Raw genomic sequence first — 21,863 nt, 5'->3', positions numbered from 1 at the left:
ACCTCTTCTGTCCAGTGAGACTGCTTGGCCTCCACCTCCCTGCACAGTGGCCTGGAAAGTGTCCCCAGGAAGAAAGTTTGGGTAGATGTGGGGCTCACATTGTGTGCCCCCTGACACTCTCAAGGATCACAGCCCTGTGTTAGAACACTGTCCAGTACCTGTCCATAGCTGTTTCCTTTAATTTGTCAAAGTTATATAGTGGTTTACAGCAGGACAGCAAATCCTCTATCATTCTTTTTTGTCTGCTCAGTATCTGAATTCCCATCTTTGCAGAGTTCTACATCTTGCTACACCCCCTTGCACGCAATATTGAAGTGAAATCTGTCTCCCTAAAAATCCCATCTGTCATTTATGGAACTTCCCTCTAGACACCCACCTTGCCTTCTGCTCTGTAATGGCCCACCAGAGGTCTGGAGAAAGGGCTTTCACCTTCCCTTAGCTTGGAGAAAGACTATCTATGATTGCCCTAACTGTGAAAGCTTGAGGTTCAAATCCATGGCCTATTTATGGAGTGGCCTTTGCTCAACTGAGCTCCTGTCCTCTTCCTCTGTGCTGGAAGCTCTCCAAGGACAGAGAACATCTGCCATTTATCTCTACGTTCAAGGGAGGAATAAATGAATGGGACATTCATACACACTTCAGCAGCTGCTGGGTGGGCATACATCTGCTCTGAATGGGGGATTGACTAGTCTTCCCTGTGTTGTGTTTGTGTTCAGGCTGGAAGCTGAAGAGGAAGAAAATCACACCCATTCTTGTTGCCTAATTACTTACCCGGGTGCATGGGATTTCTCCACCTGGCAGACAACAGAGGCACCTCAACCCCCTTCCCGACTGGGAGAATTTGTCCCTACTTTCTCCCATCATCTTAGGGGGCCCACAGGTGTGGCCCACAGTGTTAACTGGTACCCTGGGAACCAGAGAGATGAAAGAGCACAAAAGCCTCTGCTGGGCTATGGGCTTGCCGGCAATTTTAAAAGGAAATAGACAAGACTGATCACCTTCAAAGCTTGGGAATGTTTTCTCCACCCAGATACAGGGGCTTTGATGCCACAGGCTCAGTGTTGGAAAATGAGTCTTCTGATTTAATTCCCAAAGAGTCATTATGCATACCTAATACTCTCCCTACCATTTAAAAGGAATGTAGATCATATGTAAATGTGCCTCTGTGAGATAGTGTATCCTAACCTGCATTAAGCACACATTAACTTCATTATAATGACACCGTTCACTTACCGCTCCTTTAATGTCTGCATAAAAAGGAGGCAAATCATTTTTGTACACATTTATTTCTCAATCATGACCATGTTTTATCCAGTCCAGGTCTCAGGGTCAGGCACTGTACTATGGGAATGGTGGCTCAGTTCGAGGTAATCAAACATCAACTCCCCTGACCCCTAATTCTGACCCCCTCGATGCTCCTTGCCAAGACTCATTCTTAAACTCCTTCTTTGACAAGGACCTCACTATCTCTGGGGCAGCCTAATCTCTCTTTGAACAACTATGAACCATTAGAAAGTTTGAACTTACCAGCAAAGTTGTCCTGAAAAGCAGCATGGAGTTCGCTCATCTCTTTTGTTTGCAAATCCAGCTTTGTTAAGTGTTTCCTTCTCATAGTGAGACCCCACCTCTGAAAAAAAAAAAAAAGTGTTTAAATTAGCCAGGCATGGTAGTGCTGATCTGTAGTCTAGCCACTCAGGAAGCTGAGCGAGGGAGAATGGTTTGAGGCTCAGGAGTTCGAGGCTGCAGTGAGCTATGATCATGACATTCCATTCCAACCTGGGGAGCAGAATGAGGTATCATTTCTTTAAAAAAAAAAAAAAAAAAGTGTTCCCTTCACATCATTAAATAATCTTAAATTCTTGCATGTTTACACATTCACATATTTACAAGTATGCCATTACATTAGATGTGTACTTTTTAATTTGCTATTTTACTAAACAATGTATTATAAACATGTTTGCATTTCTATTAACCCATATCTTCTTTCTAATTTTTAATGCCTACATAATCCTCTATTGTTAGACGCACCATAATTTATTTAATGATTGCCTCTCAGTGGGCATTAAGGTCGTTTCCGTTTTGGTTTTTTTTTGTTTTTTTTTTTGTTTTTTTTTTGTTTTTTTTGTGGCTGTAGTGACCAACTCCAGGATGAAATCTTCACACATAGTGATCTTTTTTTTAGGAGAGATTCCTAGAAGAGCACAGAGAGGTCAAGGGGTGAGAGCACTTTAAAAGGCCACTCCTGGTAAAGACAGCAGCCTTCAGGTTGAAAGTCATCGTTAATACATTCTGAGAGCTGCGCTGAGTGCATTAGCAACATTGTTATATTTATTCCTTACCACCACCCCTTCATGGTGCCTGACCACCCCTGCTCTGTGTGGCTGACTGTAAGGTAAGGCCCAGCGTCGACCAGGCAGATGGCCCTCCTCTGACCACCACATAAAGTGGCTTCAGAAGAGGTTCCTTTTTAGGAATAAGAAGACTGCAAACTGGGAAGGAACTAGGCTTGAAAACAAAATGAACTCCACCCAAGAATGCTGTAGCTGGTCTTCCCAGGCTGCAAGAGGCTTTCTCCATCTCTAGGAGTTCAGCAAAGAAAAAACAATAGAGCACAAGACAAATGAGAGACGGCCAGTAAAGGCAGGAAAAGTCTCCCATAAAACCTGGTCAGTGAGTCCCTCCCTCCATTCAATGCCTTTACCTGGCAACACATCAAATCCCAGCAGCCAAGACTCTCTTAGGTTTCTCATCTGGGTGTCCTGCCAGGACTCAGGCAGGATGGTGTGCACAGAGCCTGGCCCAGAGAAGGCACGACGGCGGCATGAGTAACTGACTACAAGAACCTGCGTCTTTCCAACATGCATTCCCCACTAATCCACAGGTACACTGACCTTGTGCACAGAGACTTCATCAAAGCATTATTCGTATTAACCGAAGGATGGAAAACAACTGGTTAAGTAACTGCAACTAAACCCTGTGGAAATGCCACTCTATATGAACTCCAAAACATATCACCATATCTCATCATAACAAAGTCACTGTGGACGGAGATGCACCATGACTTTACGTAGCATTAAGAAACACACTCACAGAACCAATGAACTATGCTCCCGTTGATTGTACAAGAAACTCAGTTTCAGAGATGACAAGAGGTGGGGAAACTGTGAAATACTGTTAAGTGGAAAAACCAAGTGCAGACTATGTATATGGCACGCTACTCCGTGTGTGTGGGAGAGAAACAGTGTGTGTGTGTTTTAAAGGAAAGGGCTTTTATAGGCACATATGCTTTTATAGGCATAGAGAAAATTTCTGCAAAGATACACAAAAACCCAATAGCAAAAGTGGCCTCTGGGAGTCGAGTTGGAGGATGGTGATACAAGGTGGTAGGGAAACCCCTCTTTTCATCCTTAGATGTATATGTAAAATATACATTTTAAAACATATATTCTCTTTATAAAATAACACTTCTTAAACTACCGAATGCAAAATAAAATTAAATAAAACAGCGCATCCTTCTGGGAGGATTTACGGGCATACTATCTGGAACCAGCCTTGGATCCGGAGACTGTACCGTTATCCAATCCTGACTCTACCACAGCGACCTCGGGCAAGTTCTCCCCCGACTGGGTCTCGGTTCCCTCAAGAGTCCAGTCGGAGGTCAGGGAGCTGCTCTCGGGGCGCCCCTCCAGCTCGGAGCCCCGGGCCGCGGGCACCGCGCGAGTTCCGGGCTGGAGCAGCGGTTTGCTGGCGCCCCTCGGTGCAGGCCCGGCCAATCAGCGGCCGCGGGGCGGGAGCGGTGGCTGCTTGGCGGGCGCGGAGCGGAGCGCGAAGCAGAGGCGCCGCCGCTGTCCCGGAGCAAGCCATGCCGCGCTTGTCGCTGCTCTTGCCGCTGCTGCTTCTGCTGCCGCCGCTGTCCCCAAGCCTCGGGATCCGCGACGCGGGTGGCCGGCGCCCCGAGTGTGGTCTGTGCCGGCCCGAGCGCTGCCCGGCGCCCGCGCCCTGCCCGGCGCCCGGGATCTCGGCGCGCGATGAGTGCGGCTGCTGCTCTCGCTGCCTGGGAGCCGAGGGCGCGAGCTGCGGGGGCCGAGCCGGCGCGCGCTGTGGCCCCGGCCTGGTGTGCGCGAGCCGGGCCGCGGGGGCGGCGCCCGAGGGCACTGGGCTCTGCGTGTGCGCGCAGCGCGGCACCGTCTGCGGCTCTGACGGTCGCTCCTACCCCAGTGTCTGCGCGCTGCGCCTGCGCGCCCGGCACAAGCCCCGCGCGCACCCCGGTCACCTGCACAAGGCACGCGACGGCCCTTGCGAGTTCGGTGAGTCGGGGTCGGGGATCGGGTGGGTAGAGAAGGGGGGATTCCAACCTCTGGGGTGTGGAGCGAAGGATCCCCCTGCCCAGTGGTGGACGGCTCTGCCTGGGACTCAGTTTCCCTTTAGAGAGCAGTATTTCGTATCTCTCCTCGTGCTCAGAGAGACTGGGACGAGAATCCTTGGAGACGCCACTCACCGTGCTAGTCGAATTTTTGCTAGTCGAATTTTTGGTGAGCCTGCTACCCCTTTTGGTACGTAAGTACCTGCTGATGCAGTCACTTATTTGTAGGCATGGTATGTTTGCCGGGCAGGAGACTGGGAGTTGAGGAGGGGGATCAGAGTTCCCAGGTATCCAGCGCTATCCGGTGGATTGTTTGAATGGGGAGGAAGGGAAGTTGAAGATGCGGGAGGAGGATGAGTTCCAGACTGGGGAATCAGGAGTCACCAGGCCATAGCACCAGAGCACCAGGGCCCCAGGTGTGGGATGGGGCTGAGCTGGGATGCTGAGGGAGCTCCACCCAGGAAAAGTAAGACCTCTGGAAACGTAAGATCTGAAAAGATCTTGTGGTGCTATTAGGGGCAGACCCAGGTTTCGAGGGTCTAAAACATATATAATTTGGAGAATCCTGTCTTAAGTAAAGGAATAGAACTGCTAGGGACTTCGAAACTTATTATGAAATGTTAGGGACTTAGAAACTTAAGCTTCATTAACATCAAAGTAAAATAATCTCTGTGTGCTATAGTTGCCCACTCTCTTTATGTACCTTTTGAAAACCAAACAAAAAGAAACCAAAACATTAGTACTGCTTTACTGGCTTCCTAAGCATGAGCGTATCCCGCCCATTAGGTATTGGAGAAGTGCCCCTGTGTACTCTGTCTGGAGTGGGCAGTGAAGAGTTTAGGGTGAGTGAGACGGCGACCAGTGAGTCCCAAGGAGCCTAGGTTTCAGCCTGGGGTTCAGGCTTCTGGGAAATAATTCTGGCCTGAGCCCAGAGACCAAGTCCAGACTTTAGGGCCTAAGACAATATAATGACTTAGCTTCAAGAAAGAAGCTTGGGGTGGGGTTCTTCCCAAGCCTTAAGAAGGATCTAGTAGTCTTTCCCCTCAAGTAGTTCAGGTAGATGTACCCAAGTCCAGGAGACACAATGGGTTGTTGGAGATGGGGCAGGAAGCCTCCTGTCCTGGGAAATGTAAAACCAGTGTGTGGCCAGTTGAGCACAGGAAAGTCACCATTGACTGTTCCTAGCTGAAGCTCCCCATGGAGGACAGAGCTGGCTGGGGGTGCATCTGTGCTGCCGCTGGCTCCCTGAGTGGCCCTGGACAGGCCCCTTCTCCTCTCTGGCCATATCAGCCCCAGTGGAGTCATTGTTGAGGTCCCTCTCACTTGGAACAGTTTGTCTCCGCCATGTGGCACTTAAGCAGTCCTCTTTCCTTTTGCTACTTCCTATCACTCGTTTTTATAATCTGCTTTCCTCAGCAGTTAATTCACAGGCAATTCTCTTTGTCTCCAGACAGGTAACACTTTAACTCCATATGCAGGAGACATAAGAAATGCTGACCAGGTCCCTAGACTATAAGTGGTGCTGATGGTCTTAGATAATTTCTCCCCAGAGTGGCATTCTCTTCCTAAGAGAAAGGCACCTTAAAGACATTCAGACCAAATCTGCTGTTATACAGAGAAAGAGACTGAGACCCAGTAAGGTCAGAGCCCTTGTCCAGGGTGACCAGTAAAGGATGACCAGCTCCCTGGTCCCAACACCCTGTCCAGTGCTCTTTCGGCATAGGACTTGATAGTATTAAGTCAGGCAGATGGTGGTTACCATGGTTACCAGAGTGAGGCCAGATGGCAGATGGAAACTCCATACCCCTAATTCACTGAAAATTACCAAATGACAAGTAAATGTGACAGCCCCTCCACTCTGATCTACGGGCTCTGACGCCCACCCCAGGCACAGACCCAGGGAATAAAGATGTTCGTGGGGCCACACGGAAGCAACTCAGAACTGCTTTTCATGATCTCATTAGCGACAGGCGTCAGGCCTCCCCGGGGTTCAGCCCTTCTTCTGCATCAGCCTTTGTGTCATCCACCACAGAACCGGGCACTGTTTGCCTGTCACTGTCAGTCCTGAAGTGCTTGTGTGGCCTCTGCCCTTGTGTCCAGATAAAGCATGAAGGTTTGGACAGGGGATGTTTCCTAGCCCAGGCAGCAGCTCATTCTGTGCTGCCCTAAAGCCATCTTTTATTCAGAAGACACAGCGGGAGCATTTTTTAACAATGCCCCTGGGGACCCCGGTTGAAGGGAAACAGACTGTGAGTCAGAGCAGGGCTGTTCTGCTTCAATATTGGCAAGAAAATCACCCCTCCTGACTCCTTTGGAACCCAAGCACCTAGATTTCATGGAATGAGGCCTCGGAAAGTATTTATTGTGTTGCTGACAGTGTATGAGGGTCCTTATACGTGCCTCTCAGGAGCCTGGGGAAGCAGTTTTCAGGCTTAAATTCTGCCCTTTCCTCCTATGCCCTGAAGCGCCCCAAACTGCCACATAATGAGAGTGATCCTTTGATCCACACACATGTATGGAAGACTCGCATATGAATAATTCTTACTGTTGGAAATTGCTTTTGCATCCATCTTTTTTTTTTTTTTTTTTTTTTGAGATAGGGTCTCACTGTGTCTCCCAGGCGGAGTACAATGGCTTGATCACAGCTCACTGTGATCCTGGGCTCAAGGAACCCTCCTGCCTCAGCCTTCCAAGTAGCTGGGACTATAGGCACATGCCATCTTGCCCAGCTAATTTTTAGAATTTTTTGTAGAGACAGGATCTTGTTGTGTTGCCCAGGCTATCCTTGAACTCCTGGCCTCAAGCAATCCTCCCACCTCAGTCTCCCAAAGTGCAGAATGAAACTTCCGCCTTCGGCCTGGCACCCAAGGCTTGCAATGGCCTACCCCAAACTACTCTGGGGTGTCCTCTCCTTTCCCAACCATCCTACCAGGCCTCGGCCCCATGGGCCTACTTGCACACCCACCAAAGGGTTCCCACTTCTGAGCCTCAGTTCATGCTGTGCCTCCCCCTTGCCAGCCTTGGGATGCTCTCCCCATCCTTCAAGGCTTCTCTCAGGAGCTATAGCCCAGTGCTAAATAGAGGGACAAGTGACGAACCTTGGGAAAAACAGGAAGGTGGACCCAGATTGAGAAACCCCCAAGATTCAAGCGTGGCGGGTGCACAGCACCTTACTGATCAGGTTGCTAGCAGACTAGCTGTGCGGCGACCCTCTGAAAATAGCCAGGCAGGCCAGGCACGGTGGCACACACCTGTAATCCCAGCACTTTGGGAGGCCAAGGCGGGTGGATTACAAGGTAGGAGATTGAGACCATCCTGGCTAACACAGTGAAACCCTGTCTGTACTAAAAATACAAAAACAAAATTAGAAGAAGGATGCAAAAACAATTTCCAACAGTAAGAATTATTCATACTTGGGTCTTCAATACATTCTGAATTATTGGTTGAGCTTCTCACTGGTAAGGTGGTATGGCCTTAGTATTATGATGATGATGATTGCTCTCATTACTTTAAAGGCTGGACTGTTCAGTGTGTGTGCCCTATTTGTTAGCATTGGGAAAGGGTTGGGATCCTACAGACGGCAAGACAGCAGGGCATTGAGCCCTGGCAGCTTCAGTGAGCTCCTGAGACCCTGAATCTTAGAAAATACACCTTGGTTGAAATTCCAGCTCCACTTAGAAACCTAGGTCTGTGCTAATATGTGTTACCAGGTAACCAGGAGAGGCAGCAAATGCCACTTCGTGAGAGGGACAAAGAAGGGGGTTTGTGCTCAAAACCCTTTCATGCCGAGGGAGGAGATCTGAGGCGGAGACTGCAGGGAGCAGGATTAAGCTGTTCCTCGTTCCACATCATAACGTGACTATTAGCATAAATTATCAGGGCTGTTCAGTGCATTGATTATTAAAATCTTTGGTTGTGTGCTTTTTAATACAAGCAGATAGGGTCCTGGGGGATGACTTGATATTCTTTCTTTCCCTAGCACCATTAACTTTAAAGAAATCTCAGAGGCATTTGGGAAGATTTTTTCATTCCAGCCATCAATGACCGATATAATTGACGAGGTAGGGGGACAAAGCACCACACGCTATAATAATAATATTGATCCCTTTCATTTGTACAGATCCACACAGTTAATAACGCAGTCACATCCATTTTCTCCCTTCACCCCAAGGATAGGAGGCTGTGGTCATTATCTTCATTTGCAGATAAAAAGGAAATGATTAACAACTTGCCCTAGCTCAAGTGGTCGGCAGCCAGATCCCTGGGCATTTGAGTCTCCCTCTGGTACTGTTTTTGCTCACCCCACAGTACTGTCTCCTGTGACCATGTGCATCTGGGTGACTGTCTTACCTTCTGGTTAGCCCTTGGATGGTTGGATTTGTGCAATTCTAGGGCTATTGCTGGCACAAGCAGAAGGAAACAAGTATCAACAAGGAAGAGCTCTAGGGGGATGAAGCTTCCACATTCACAGACTGGGCTAGCTAGAAGCCATCCTCCCTCCTGCAAGCCACATCATTCTTGTGAAAGGCAAGCAGAAAGGAAAGCCCTGGTTCCTCCAGCAGTGTGGTGGCTCTGGCAACAGTAAGAGTATGTGCTTGGCTCCCCAGAGTGAGGGCTGTAGTCATGGCTCCTGGTGCCTGTCACCTGAGACCAGAGGAGGGTCTCATGCAGGCAAAGAGCTTTAGAGGAGACTGCCTAGGGACAGCACACCCTGCTGAGTCCTCAAGTCCCTCTGCAGAGGTCTTTTACATTTTGTAAAGGGTCTTGCAATTGTTCCTCACAGCAGCCTTTGGGGAGTGGGCTGGGGAGGGAATAGATTCCTGTGCCCATTTTAAAGAAGAAGAAACTGAGGCTAAGACCTGGCAGAGAAAGGCTTTGAACCTGGACTCTTCCACCCCTGCCTGCCACGCTGTCCTTCCTGCCTGTGGTGGCAGCCATGACATTGAGTGCTCCAGTGCCATGCTGGAGTGAGCCCTTGGGGATAGTAGGAACTAGAAATGTCCTGCTGGTGTCAAGGACACATTGCTCATGTTAGGGGTTATCTTCACAAGAGCTGTTCCCTGGGGGTGATGTTTGGGATGTTTCATTATTGTATAGAAAAGAGCTAACATGGCAGGCCTGTGACCATATCCTCAGAAAGGCTTGCTGGCAAGGTTGGCCCTGGGCTGGTATCTGGGGACTTAGATTACAGGGGGGTTCCACTCTTCTCAGAATTGATGAGAGTGGCTCACTGTGCCTGAACTGTACAAACAATGTGGTTTATGCGGAACTCCTGCTTTCCTTCTCAGAGTGTGGACTTTAGGTATTCAGTTAGGCAGAGAGTGCCCCTGTGGCCAGCTCCCAGTAAAAACCCTGGGAACCGAGTCCCTCTTGAGCTTCTGTGGTAGACAGCATTTCACATGCTTGTGACGCCATGGGGAGGGCTCTTGGAAGCTTGTGCCTGCTTCCCCCACCCTGACTTTTTCCCTTGACTGATTTTGCCAGATGGGAAAATCCTTTCACTGTAATAGATCACAGCCTGAGTACCACTGTATGCTGAGTCCTGTGAGTCCTCCTAGTCCTCCTAGGAAATCATTGAACTGGAGAGTTGTCTTGGGGATCCCCCAACACAATGCCTAAGCAACTCATCTCTTACTCTGGAACGGAGACCATACAGATCACAAATGTTCCACTTCAGAAACCAGTGTGGGAGTGAATGGAATCGTGGTGCTGGGTTTGAGTCCCTGTTTCTCTGGGCACTTTACCTTTCTCAGTCTTGGTTTTCTCATCTGTAAAATGGGGATGGAAGCTGCTACCTCACAGAGCTGGTGTGAGGATTAAAGGGTAGTGTACATGGAAGGGTCCTCTAAGGAAAAGGGAGGATGGTGTTAGCACAGTGGTTCAGAAGAGCTTGAGATCTGGAGCCAGATCACTGGGCTCATAGCCTCCTCACTCTGCACCCTTTAATGCTGGGTAACCCAGGGCAGCGCCACCATCTGGCAGCTGGTGAGATTGCTGGAGAGATAAACAGGTTAATACCTGTAGGCAGAAAAGTGCTTAGTACACAGTGAGCAGTGTGCTAGCTGATAGTATAATTACTGTTATTACTGGTACTGTGATAATTATTTATTAAAAAGAGCTACTATGGATAAAAATATTTTAAATTTAAAATCAGATATGTTAAAATTAAAAACAGGGCTGGGAATACAGTGACTCATGCCTGTATTCCCAGAGCTTTGGAAGGCCAAGATGGGAGGATTGTTAGAGGCCAGGAGTTTAAGACCAGCCTGAGCAACATAGCAAGACCCATCTCTACAAAAAAAAAAAATTTGTTTCATTAGCTGGGCATGGTAGTGCATGCCTGTATTCCCAGCTACTCAAGAGGCTGAGGCAGGAGGATTGCTTGAGCCCTGGAGTTTGAGACTACAGTGAGCTATGATTGTGCCACTTCATTCCAGTCTGAGTGACAGAATGAGACCCTGCCTCAAAAAAAAAAAATTAGAACCGGATTATTATGGCACAAGCAACATGAAATTTTTTGAGGTCACAGAACAACTGTTCTGTATCTTGGCTATAGTGGTAATTACATGACTGTATCCATTTGTCAAAACCTAGAACTGCACACCAGAAAGAACGAATTGTGCTTTATGTAAATGTAAAAATAAATAAATAAATAAATAAAAATTTAAACGTCCCTTTAATGTGCTTTGACCTCCCTTTAAAAGCAGGGCCTCTTTTGTTAAAGAATTGGTATTTTTTGCCACAAAATCAGTTACAAAGTCAGTATTTCCAAGACAGTCTTTCTTAACTGTAGTTGTTGAAAGAGAGAGAGAGACTGAAATATGAGGAGAGAGAGGTGAATTGTGATTTACTGGTTTACTCATTTAGGCCTGGAAGGGACTGATGAAATCACATTTAAAATGTATGACTTTACATGAACAAAAGTAAACCACGCTGACTGAGCGTCCCCTTGGTATCCAGGTCCTTCTGACTGTCACCACAGTGAGCCACTGGAGCACTGGTTTGGGCTCCCCTGGAGGCGGCATCCCAGCACTTGTGTGGTTGGGGAGGCGCTGGCGGGACAATGTGAATAAATTAGACTGTCTTTGTCATCGCAGATAGGACTCCTGCCAGAGAGCTCAGTGTTGTGGCTCTCTGTGGCTGTCAGGCAACGTTAGACATCTAGGATCTTGGTTCCAGGGGCTTTGGCTACACTCAGGCACATGGATTGGGCACCAGCCTTCAGAGGGCCCTCAGATGGGCACAGCTGAAGAGTGGGCGGATCAGATAGAAGAGGAGGAAAGCAGCCTGGGATGGGGAGGGCAGTCTGCATTCAACTCCCTGGTGGGCTGCTGGGACAACCAGGGGCTATGGGGCTCGAGAGGGCCGCCCCAGGGTCAACAGGTGGGAGTCACAGGCTTTAGCTCTAGGTGAGGATGTACTTTCTTACCAGTAGAGCCCTTCAAAGACAGAATGGCCTGGCCTTATAGGTGGTGAGTTCTCCATCCCTGGAGGCATGCAAATGGAGGCTGGGTGAGCATGTCATACATGGTCAGACACAGAATCACAGAGAATTAGGATGCTAACGAGCCCCTCTAGTTTGAGGCTATGGCTCTAAGGCGATTTTCCAGAGATTTTTTTTGGCACTGGCTTGACAGGGTCTGCTTCCCAGTCTGTCTGGAGGGGCCAAACTAGTCTCCTTTCTGCACCCTGATCCTCCTGTGCATTTGGGTGTGATGCGACCCTGTCTGTCACCTCCTTCCTCCTGCCTTCTGTCTCCTCCCTTTGCCATCCTTTTGTATTACAGCCTTATGCAGGTGCAGGCTTGTGGAGAACAACAGGGCTGTCCTTGAGTCACCAGGCAAAGCCCTAGGAGTTCTAGACTCTGCAGTTTGATGACCTGGAAATGAACATGTTTGTTCCTTGATTTGTCATGTGTTTGTTCATCCAGTCATCTGTTTGCTCCTGGCCCTCACTTGCATATTACGTTAACTTACACTTTTCACCGTCATTCCATGGTTAGATCAGCTTGACTGCCCTAGGAAGCAGGGGTGTGATCCCCACCTTATTGATGACAGCTGTGTGTGAGCACGCTCTGGCCAGGCCTCCACACTGCACCTTGCCCAACACACTGTGGTGCTGGATGCCGGGGTGGCTGAGTTGCTGTCCAGTGCAGGTGACAGCAGGTAGAAACACCTAGCCTTGATTATTCCAGCCCAGCGTGAGCAGAGCAGATGCCAGACACAGGGAGGAAGGCAGAGTGTGGAGTAGCAGCTTGAAACATCTAACATCGGGTCCTGTCCAGAGAGTCCACACCTCCCCTCTCCTCTCCATCATGTTCTGGCAGTCTAGAACCACATTTGTCTGATTCCCTGATTTGCCCAGGCTTGGGTCGGCTTCTGGGGATGGGGAGGCAGAGGGAGTGGGGGAGCCTGGGGGAGTCTTTACTCTGTGCATGCAAATGGGCATCTTGAATGGACCACAGGGGGTTGAGCTCCAGGGTGTGTGCAGCTGTTCTGCCTGGCATTCTTCTTCCTAACGCCCTCCACGCGGAAGGAGAAAGGCCCATCTGTTAGAAGACTCTGCCGTTGGTGGCGTGACACCAGCCCCTCTAGTCGGCTGCCGTGCTTCCTGGTTGAGCTATAGCAGATGGCAGCCGGAGCCTGGAACGGGCCTTGGGAGGGAGCACTGAGGCCCAAGCTCTGCCACAGATGGTGCTGGGGGACTTTGGGAAGTTGCCCTTCCCCGCTGGACCCCTGTTTCCCCACTGGTAAAACAAAGATGGATCAGGAGATCGGTAGGCAGCTCTCCAGGTCTGAGGAAATCTCTCTTTTAGGATTCCTGCCCAAGTGTGACGTGCCGCTCCCCTCATTTCAGGACATCCCAGCAGGCTCTCAGTGGGCAGGGAAATTCAGAGGTGGATTGCCTGGAACCTGACAGGGTAAAGGTTGCATCCCCTTGTCTCCTCCTCTTAGCTCCTGTGGTCGTCGTTCCTCCCCGAAGTGTTCACAATGTCACTGGGGCGCAGGTGGGCCTGTCCTGTGAAGTGAGGGCTGTGCCTACCCCAGTCATCACGTGGAGAAAGGTATTTCTGTCCAAGAACTCACGCATCTCGTGTGTGTGTGTGTGTGTGTGTGTGTGTGTGTGTGTGTGTGTGTGTATGTATGTGAAAGAGACAGGGAGAAACAGAAAGAAGTGAGTGGTAAAATGTTTTTCTTTTAAATGTGTTTGTATATATGCTTTTATAGGTGGGCCAGAGGATGAAGAAAGGATATCTTCTATACCACTCCTCTGCCTCGAAACTTCTACCCCAAAGCTGTCCCCTTAGAAAGGGACATTGCAACCCTTCCTGTGCCATTTACACCCTTGGCCACTTAAGGATCCAGAAAGCTCTGCTTTTACCCAGTCTGCATCAGCTGCGGTGGCCATGTGTGTGTGTATCCTGCTTCACTTCAGGGCTGTGTTTCAGACAGACCTGGCTGATGGCAGAAGACTCAGTCCTATTCTTCTAAAGTCCAAATCTTCTAAAGACTAGTTTTTGAGAGACCGGCAAGGATCACAGTGTATGTTGTCCCCTTAATGTCAGCAGGCCTGAGACGGGCGTTGAAATTCTGAATCCTTCTGTGGGCTAGTGGTGATGTTTGTGTCTTTGCTGTCTGGCAGAGCATGCTGTCTATATGTACAAGTAGGTCTAAAACATGACTGATGTCATTTGCATAGGAATGAGCAGTGCTAGGGTTTCAGTCTTTGAGTCAGTGGGAGGAGGAGGAAGGAGGAGGGTGAGAAAGCCTGTGGGATGGTTTTTATCCAGAAATGCTTTTTCTAAGGCCCTTCCTGGCGTTCCTGTCCCCTGTAGGTCATGCAGTCCCCTGAGGGCACCCAAGCGCTGGAGGAGCTGCCTGGGGACCATGTCAATATAGCTGTCCAGGTGCGAGGGGGCCCTTCCGACCATGAGGCCACGGCCTGGATTTTGGTGAGTGTTTAGGATTATTGGATATTATTGACTGACCATTAAAAACCATCCTTTATATTTCTACAACGTATTACATGTTTCAAAGCTGTTCTTACCCATTTCTCACTGGCCCCTCCAGTAACTGTGAGGCAGGCAGGGCAGGTTTCAGATCTGCTGGGAACACATGTGATCTGCTGCCAGGGGCAGAGTGATGGCCCCACAGTGATGTCCACGTCCTCACCCCCAGAACCGTACGACATTACATGGCAAGGTGGTGGGAGGGAGGTTGTTGTTGCTAAACCGCTGAGATAAGGAGATTTAAGATAAAGAGATTAGCCTGGATTATCCGGGTGGCCCAATTTAAAGGTGGGTCTTTAAGTGTGGAAGAGGGAAACAGAAGAGTCAGAGGCAGACTGAAGTGATTCGATGTGAGGAGGACTTGACCCACCATTTCTAGCTTTGATGATGTTGGAAAGGGCCACAGCCAAGGAGTGCCAGCATCCACTAGGAGCTGGAGAAGGCAAGAAAATGAGTCTCCTGAGAGCCTTCAGAAAGAACGCAGCCCTGCCGGCACCTTGATTTTAGCCCACTGATTTTAGCCCTTTGGGCTTCCGACCTCTAAAACTGTAGATAATAAATGTGTTTGTTTTAAGGCACTCAGCTTGTGGCGATTTCTTACAGCAGCCCAAGGAAACTAGTACACCTGCCTAAAGTCACCCGCTGGTAAAGGAGGAAGGTGGCACATTCAAGTCCTCCTCCAGAGCTCTTTCTTGCCACTCGCAGCACTTTTACTAAGATGAAGAATGCCACATGTTTGAAGGAGTGATGGAATGAGGAGATAGGGGTCCATGTTGGGTCAGTCACTGTACCTTTCTGAGCCTCCATTTCCACTATTGTTAAAAGAGGGCTTCAAACTGAATGACCTCTGAGGGCCTTTGTGGCCCTGACAGTCTGTGATTTACCTGTGAGTCTCCTGTAAAAAGAAGACCATAATGCTCACCCTTCCCCCACGACTGGCATGAGTTTAAAACGAGCTGATGTGCATACCCCAGTGTGTGGTCCGTAGCATGATTTGTAATTGATGGAAGCGGTTGGTTGTAACAAGAGAAAGCAAAAGAGAAGCGAGCTGGTTATGGACCTGGCTGTGAGTATCCTCGGGGTGCTCCCTAAGGACAACCTCCTCATTCCACCCACAGCTCTGGGAGGCTTGGTGACTCTTCTCCACCCAGCTGAGAGATTGGGAATGCAATTGGTTATGTGGTTTTTTTCAAATCAAGCACATTCCCCCATTTTCTTAGGAGAAAAGACAGGGACAAAGAGATTATCTCTGGTGATATTTTGTAGAGGCTGCCCCTATAGGGAATACTTTGTGGATAATTCTTTGGTCAGTAGATTTTTGTTCTTTTTTTAACTTGAGGTATTTTCCAAATAATCTATACCTTGCACCTTTAATACAAAATGGTATACCATTTACAGGTAGCTCGCAGTACATGGCAGGCATGTGGAGGAATCATTCAGATGACAGCCACAGTAGGGAGCGTGCCTTTCAAGAGGGTCCCTGGGAAGGAAATTTACCTTCATGCTCCTTGGCAGCCAAGGCAAGGGGAGAAGTAGAGCAAGTTTTACCTTATTCTGAAAAGGAGGAGGTGTGCAGACTTATTAAGAACTAAGGAAGTCATTTTGCTGTACCTTATATAACTGTATAAACTTGCCTGTTGTATTTCTAGATCAACCCCCTACGAAAGGAGGATGAGGGTGTGTACCAGTGCCATGCAGCCAACATGGTGGGAGAGGCTGAGTCCCACAGCACGGTGACGGTTCTAGATCTGAGTAAATACAGGAGCTTCCGCTTCCCAGCTCCCGATGACCGCATGTGATGGAGAAATGTACATGTTCTAAGTCATTTTTAGTATTTTACACCCAAGTTATGAGATATTTGAAGTGGCTTATAAGACCTGTAAGAAAAAGGAAGAAAAATACATAAATGGAGGAAACCAGGGAGAGAGCAAAAGAAGATTAGGAGCATACTAAGATGAGCAGTAGAATCTCTGGTATATTCTGCACACAGCTCCCTCTGAGCTTCTTAGCATGCAAAGGCAAGAGCAGTGAACATGATGTGTGTCCATGAGATGAAAAGACCAGTTGTGTTTTGGGGCTGGAGGGAATATTTCCTCTGTATTCTTCTAGAACGAGCACTGAGAGAGGTAGCAGACAGTGTCATTGTGACCGCGTCTGTGTGAAAATATTCCCGCAAAGAAGATGCCTGAGCTTCCTTTGTGTGTTCCTGGAGCTCTTCCTTGTTCAGGACGCCTGAGCTTCCTTCCTGGGGCTCAGGCCTTGCCTTCCTGTCCTCAACACTATATGCTGCTTCGCAACACATCCCCTTGTGGGTGGGGGCAGAGAGAATCTCCGCATCCCCTTTGTGTGACCCCTCCTAGTTGGTAGTCACACAGCTGACAGCTGGGGTTGCATCTGTTCCCTGCCTACAGGTGAACTGGGAATTCGGGAAAGGAATCACTTTATAAGCCAGCTTTTGCTCCATAAAAATCCCAAAATCTTGCTGGTTCACACCCATAGACGTTGATCACTTGCTCATGTTCCATGTTATAGCTGTGAGCTGGCTGTGGCCCTGCCCCATGTGCCCCCTCATTCAGGACCCAGCTGGAGGAACAGCTCCAGTATGGAACATGTCCGTTCTGTGGCCAAGCTGCACACACCATTGCATTTAAAGTTTCTGCTGGGATGTGATGTGTGCCCTGCCCACTTACAGACCAATCAATAGGTCTGGGATTCCCAGTGGGGACTGTGTGTGGGAGGATGTGCGCTTCACTCGCCAGAGGCAAAAGGGCAAGGATTGCCTGATCCCTTTTTTTTTTTTTCTTTTTAAGATGGAGTCTCACTCTGTCACCCAGGCTGGAGTGCAGTGATGCGATCTCAGCTCACAGCAAACTCTGCCTCCTGGGTTCACACCATTCTCCTGCCTCAGCCTCCCGAGTAGCTGGGATTACAGGGGCCCACCACCACGCCCAGCTATTTTTTTTTTTTTGTATTTTTAGTAGAGATGGGGTTTCACGGTGTTAGCTAGGATGGTCTCCATCTCCTGACCTCATGATCCGCCCACCTTGGCCTCCCAAAGTGCTAGGATTACAGGTGTGAGCCACCGCACCTGGCCTGCATGATCCTCTTACAGGAATGGGGGAGCAGTGGTGAACAGGCACCATTACCAAGACTGATCAACAGGTGCTTAATAGAACAGGAAAAATTAGAAACAAGTCTGATAGCGTTTCTCAAAAGCAAGAGGATTTTGCCATGGTTTTAGTTATATTACTCTTTTAGCCACTACGGTTGCACGCCTTCTGTGTGCCAGGCCTTACTTCTGGTCTGTAGGGGATCACAGAAAAACAAAAAGTGGACATCATTATAATACAAGGAATGCGATGTTAAGGGAATGGGAAGAGATGTTAAAGCACAAAAAGCAGCTTAGAACTGGGGAAAATGAAGGAAGAATCATCAAGGAGGTGGCATTAGGGTTGAAGGATGGGTGTATGTGAGTACTTAAGAGGCCCTAGAAATGGGGAGAAAAATATGAAAATGTAAAACTGTGAAATAGGAATTCAACAAAGAGTTAGGAGATTGGGTCTTAAAATTGTATTCCTGATGATATGTGACTTGTTTTATATAGATATGTTTCCAGTTTTAAATATATATCTCTATAATTTTCAAATACACATATATTTTGAGGCAGAAATGATTCTGGGGTGTGAATACATCAAAAGGATACCATGAAAAACTGTGGAATTTTAAGACCATCACTGCTGCCTGGGTCTTGGGTTCCTTCTGTGACACACAGTATTGCCAGCTCTGGCTTGCGTACCTCCAGGGATACAGAGCTCACTACCACTGATAGCCATCTGTGGATTTTCCAATGGTTGAAAAGGTCTTCTTCTTATTAAGCTGGAGTCTGCCACTCTGAAATGTCCAGCTTTTGGTCTTGAAAGTATTTCTCGGGGCTCCACAGGGCCCTTCACTCTCCATTGGCACCATTTCCTGCTGGGGAGAGATTTGAAGTGAAGGATCATTTCCCCCACCTTCCATGTAACACGTAGTTGATTGTAACAGAGCAGGCTTACTTTCGCTAATTCTTTTTCTCCTTTTCTTCCTAGGGTCTTAGAAACATTGATCATAGGATGATGGAAAAGTCAAATAATGGATCTTTGTGCTTCGTGAAGAGTTGGAAAACCTGTGTTTGTAGATGACCCCTTTTGTATGTTTTTAAAAATTAGATGCAAACTAGATTTGTATGCAGGTGTAGTTTTTAGCAGGGCAAACAGTGAGAAACGGATTTGCATGTGGCTTTTTTTATACTTTTGAAATGAATTGTTCCATGAGAAGTCTTTTTTTAATTACTCTTTTCCAGGCAGATCACAGATTGGCACGTTTGCAATTTCTAAAGGGCTCGTGTCAGCTGTGACTCTTTACCTCATTTGTCTATGACCTATTAGTGGTGCTCCGTGACTTAGTGTGCGTTGTAGAAGGAGGGATGAGGGTCGCAGTTGTCCTCTGCCTGACTGTAACTTGCTGTGTGACCTGGACAGGTCCCTTCCCACCTCTGGGCCCTGGTCCCTTCATCTGTGAGTATGGTGTTTTAACTGGATGTTATCAATGTCCCTTTTAGCCCTGCCATCCTAGAGTAAGATGGCCCTTTGGAAAAATTACAGGAGATGTGGTCTTAGTATTCTTCTAAAATGGTATTCCCTCAGAAACAAATTCCATTGCTTTACCCCAGGGTGTGGACAGCTGGCTGTAGCTCTCCTATTCCTACCTTTTTCCCTTTTAAGGAGACTTAGTTTTAGGTGGGATGCTTTACCAGACTCAGGAGCACCTTGGCTGGATCTTTGGAGACCAGAGCATCCATTTGTTAGCCTAGCATTCTCTTTTTAAAAAAATTTTTTGAGACAGGGTCATGCTCTATCACCCAGGCTGGAGTGCAGTGGTGTGATCATGGCTCACTGCAACCTCCACCTTCTGGGCTCAAGTGATCCTCCCACCTCAGCCTCCTGAGTAGCTGGGACCACAGGCATGCCCCACCACACCCAGCTATTTTTTTTTTTTTCTTGTAGAGACAGGGTCTCCCTATGTTGCCCAGGCTGGTCTCAAACTCCTGTGCTCAAGTGATCCTCCTGCCTTGGCCTCCCAAAGTGCTGGGATTATAGGCATCAGCCACTATGCCTGGCTTAGCCTAGCATTCTCTAAACAGGTGGTTAGAAGCAGTGGAGACCAGGCTTCTGATGGTCAAATTGTAAAAAAAAAAAAAAAAAAAAAAAGGAGGGGTTAGCCATTATCTCCAGACTGAGGAATTAGGTTGTAGTCGAATATATTTTACCCATAAACATTTTGACCTCACCCAAGAATAAAGCTCTCTTTTTTTTTCTTTTTTAATGAAAAGAGAAAGGAGAATATTTGCTATCTTGTCTTAAAAAAATAGATCCTTAGGTTATTACAATTTTTAAAATAAGAATTGAGATCCCTTACTATGTACAGTCCTTGAAGTTCATAAAGCTTGATCCCAACTCTGGGAGAGGGGGCAGGACAGGTGTTAATGTCGCTGCCTTTCGCAGATGAAGAAACCAGGCTCTGAGAGGAAAAGCTACTTGCCCAAGGTCTGAAGGCCTCTGAAAGAGGAGCAGAACTCAGGGCACCTGGCCCTCCTTGGTCACTTTTCTACTCCACGGTGCTGCTACTCAGGGTCATCTCAAAACTATGTAAAGGCAGATGTTGCCAATCCACAGGCTTCAGAGACTCTTCCCAACTTTTAAGGCACCCTTTCATACTGCTCACATCGTGCATTACATTTTGGAGTCCTCGTTCGAAGTGAACTTTCCGCCTGTAAGCCTGCCATTCCATATCTAAAATATTGGGATGGCATCACCTTCTGTACTATGCAGCAGAAGGAGACTGGCCTGGGATTCTGGAAACATGAGATCCATTTGCATATTAATCCCTGGCTTGCTGTGTGACCCTGAGCAAGTCTCCTTCACTTTCTGTGCCTCAGTGTCCTTATTTGAGTAAAAGGGGAATAAAACTAGATGAGTGGTTTTCAAACTTTAAAACATTGGAAGTTCTCTTTGAAAACAGAAGATGAGAATTGAAATGGATGGCACTGGAAGCTGCTCTTGTCCACGGGGGTCTGGAGCTGCCAGGAGACCTGCTTACATCCCCTCCTCACTCAGCACCTCCCACCCCTCCCTTCTGCATGCACTGTGACTTACTTCCATGTGGGAGGGCCTGCAGCTAATTACATCGCCCTGTCACTCAGCACCTCCCACCCCTCCCTTCCCCACGCACTGACTTACTTCCAGTGGTTGGGAGACGATTTGGTCGGACCCTTAGTGAAATGATGCGAGAAGGAACAGGGATGCTGTGGTTCTGAAGAAGGTAGTAGAACATCCCACACCTGCTAATAAGCACATTTTGCTAACTCAGTGGACTCCTCTCAAATTTGCCTAGTGAAAATTGAAGGGCTGGATGTGGACCCAGAGAGCAGGGTGGACAGAGCCCATGCTGGAAATACTGAGCATCAAGACTGTATGGGGCTGGCTTTAGCATCATCATTCTGTGCAAAGACAGATAAATAATTAATGTCACACTGTCTGAAATTCTCACCAAAACCAAAAAGGCATATTAACGTGATTGTTCCAACCTCATGGTTTTTCAAGTGTGAGAGCCCAGAGACCTCTTCAGAGGCTAAGAGAGCATCTGCTGCCGCAGCTGTTAGCATTTGCAGACATAATCACAATGCCCTCCCCTCCCCACACCAAACCTGGGTTTTTCTACTGTTTTTGTAGATGTCATGATGTAACGACCTCTGCACCCTGAAAATAAATGTTTTTAAGGACGGTCTTTGTGGTGTCTTTGTTGTAGGAATGCTGTATAGGTGGGTGCAGGTCCCACTGGTATTCCTTTATCATCCCTCATGCGTCCTGTCTGCATGCCCACTTCAGCTACTTAGTCTAGACCCTCCTTATCTCTCACGCCTGGGCTATGATCACGGCCCCACTGTTCACCTTGCCCGCAATTTTTAACCAGCCCTAATCATCTTACACTACTGCCCTTGACTGTGTGTGTCCTGCTGTATAACATTCTAGTACTTCATTCACTTGCTGAGATATGTGCTCTGCCCCCTCCCACACACATTAGGTAGCAATTTCCAGGTGCCAGACGGGTACAAGACACTGAAAATCATGGATGGAATCATCTGGATTCCTCCCATATGAAAGTAAGTAGAATCAGGTCCCGAACTCAGACTCCAGTGGAGGCATGGGTGAGATGAGGTCACTATCCCTGGCAGCCCACTGTGTCTGCTTTGTGGTTAGAGCAGAGGGAGATCAAGGAAGACTTCCCAGAAGAGGAAGCAGGCATTTGAACTGGCGGGAGTGGGTGTGGGGGATTCCAGGCTAAGGAAACAGCATGCAAAAAGGAGCCAGGGTAGAGAAATGCAGTGTAGTTTGTGAACAGGGAGGAATGGCCAGTTGCTGCTGCTCAGAGCTGTGGTAGTGGGCGGCGGTCATT

General features: G+C 48.2%; 2 protein-coding genes across 3 annotated transcripts in view; one reads left to right on the top strand and one right to left on the bottom strand.

Annotated features, from left to right (window-relative positions):
- Nucleotides 1-3,870, bottom strand: part of LOC103878219 (stimulated by retinoic acid gene 6 protein-like) — a 55,774-nt gene extending 51,904 nt beyond the window's left edge. Inside the window, exons 1-2 of one of the 2 annotated variants that reach the window (XM_021927364.2) lie at nt 2,029-3,870; nt 1,528-1,627 (exon numbers count right to left, since the gene is read on the bottom strand). The gene's annotated coding sequence lies outside the window, so the exon portion shown is untranslated. The remainder of the gene's footprint in view (nt 1-1,527; nt 1,628-2,028) is intronic. The other variant, XM_021927363.2, reaches the window with a different exon arrangement.
- Nucleotides 3,791-20,404, top strand: IGFBPL1 (insulin like growth factor binding protein like 1). The gene is made up of 5 exons (XM_003911476.4): nt 3,791-4,307; nt 13,318-13,427; nt 14,199-14,315; nt 16,022-16,180; nt 18,458-20,404. The coding sequence occupies exons 1-4, from the start codon at nt 3,863-3,865 to the stop codon at nt 16,169-16,171; spliced, it is 822 nt and encodes a 273-aa protein (XP_003911525.1). The 5' UTR covers nt 3,791-3,862; the 3' UTR covers nt 16,172-16,180; nt 18,458-20,404.
- The last annotated feature ends 1,459 nt before the right edge of the window (nt 20,405-21,863 follow it).

The sequence above is a fragment of the Papio anubis genome, chromosome 13 (assembly GCF_008728515.1).
Source record: "Papio anubis isolate 15944 chromosome 13, Panubis1.0, whole genome shotgun sequence".
NCBI classification, from domain to species: Eukaryota; Metazoa; Chordata; class Mammalia; order Primates; family Cercopithecidae; genus Papio; species Papio anubis.
The sequence above is the reverse complement of the archived record's forward strand: the minus strand, read 5'-3'. Positions and strand labels throughout refer to the sequence as shown.

Bases quoted from the DNA above. Each gene is read 5' to 3' on its own strand.
- IGFBPL1 (XM_003911476.4), top strand. From the start codon at position 3,863: ATGCCGCGCTTGTCGCTGCTCTTGCCGCTGCTGCTTCTGCTGCCGCCG. The intron at 13,428-14,198 runs GTATTTCTGTCC...TGTCCCCTGTAG, and splicing joins CAGTCATCACGTGGAGAAAG to GTCATGCAGTCCCCTGAGGG. The intron at 14,316-16,021 runs GTGAGTGTTTAG...TTGTATTTCTAG, and splicing joins AGGCCACGGCCTGGATTTTG to ATCAACCCCCTACGAAAGGA.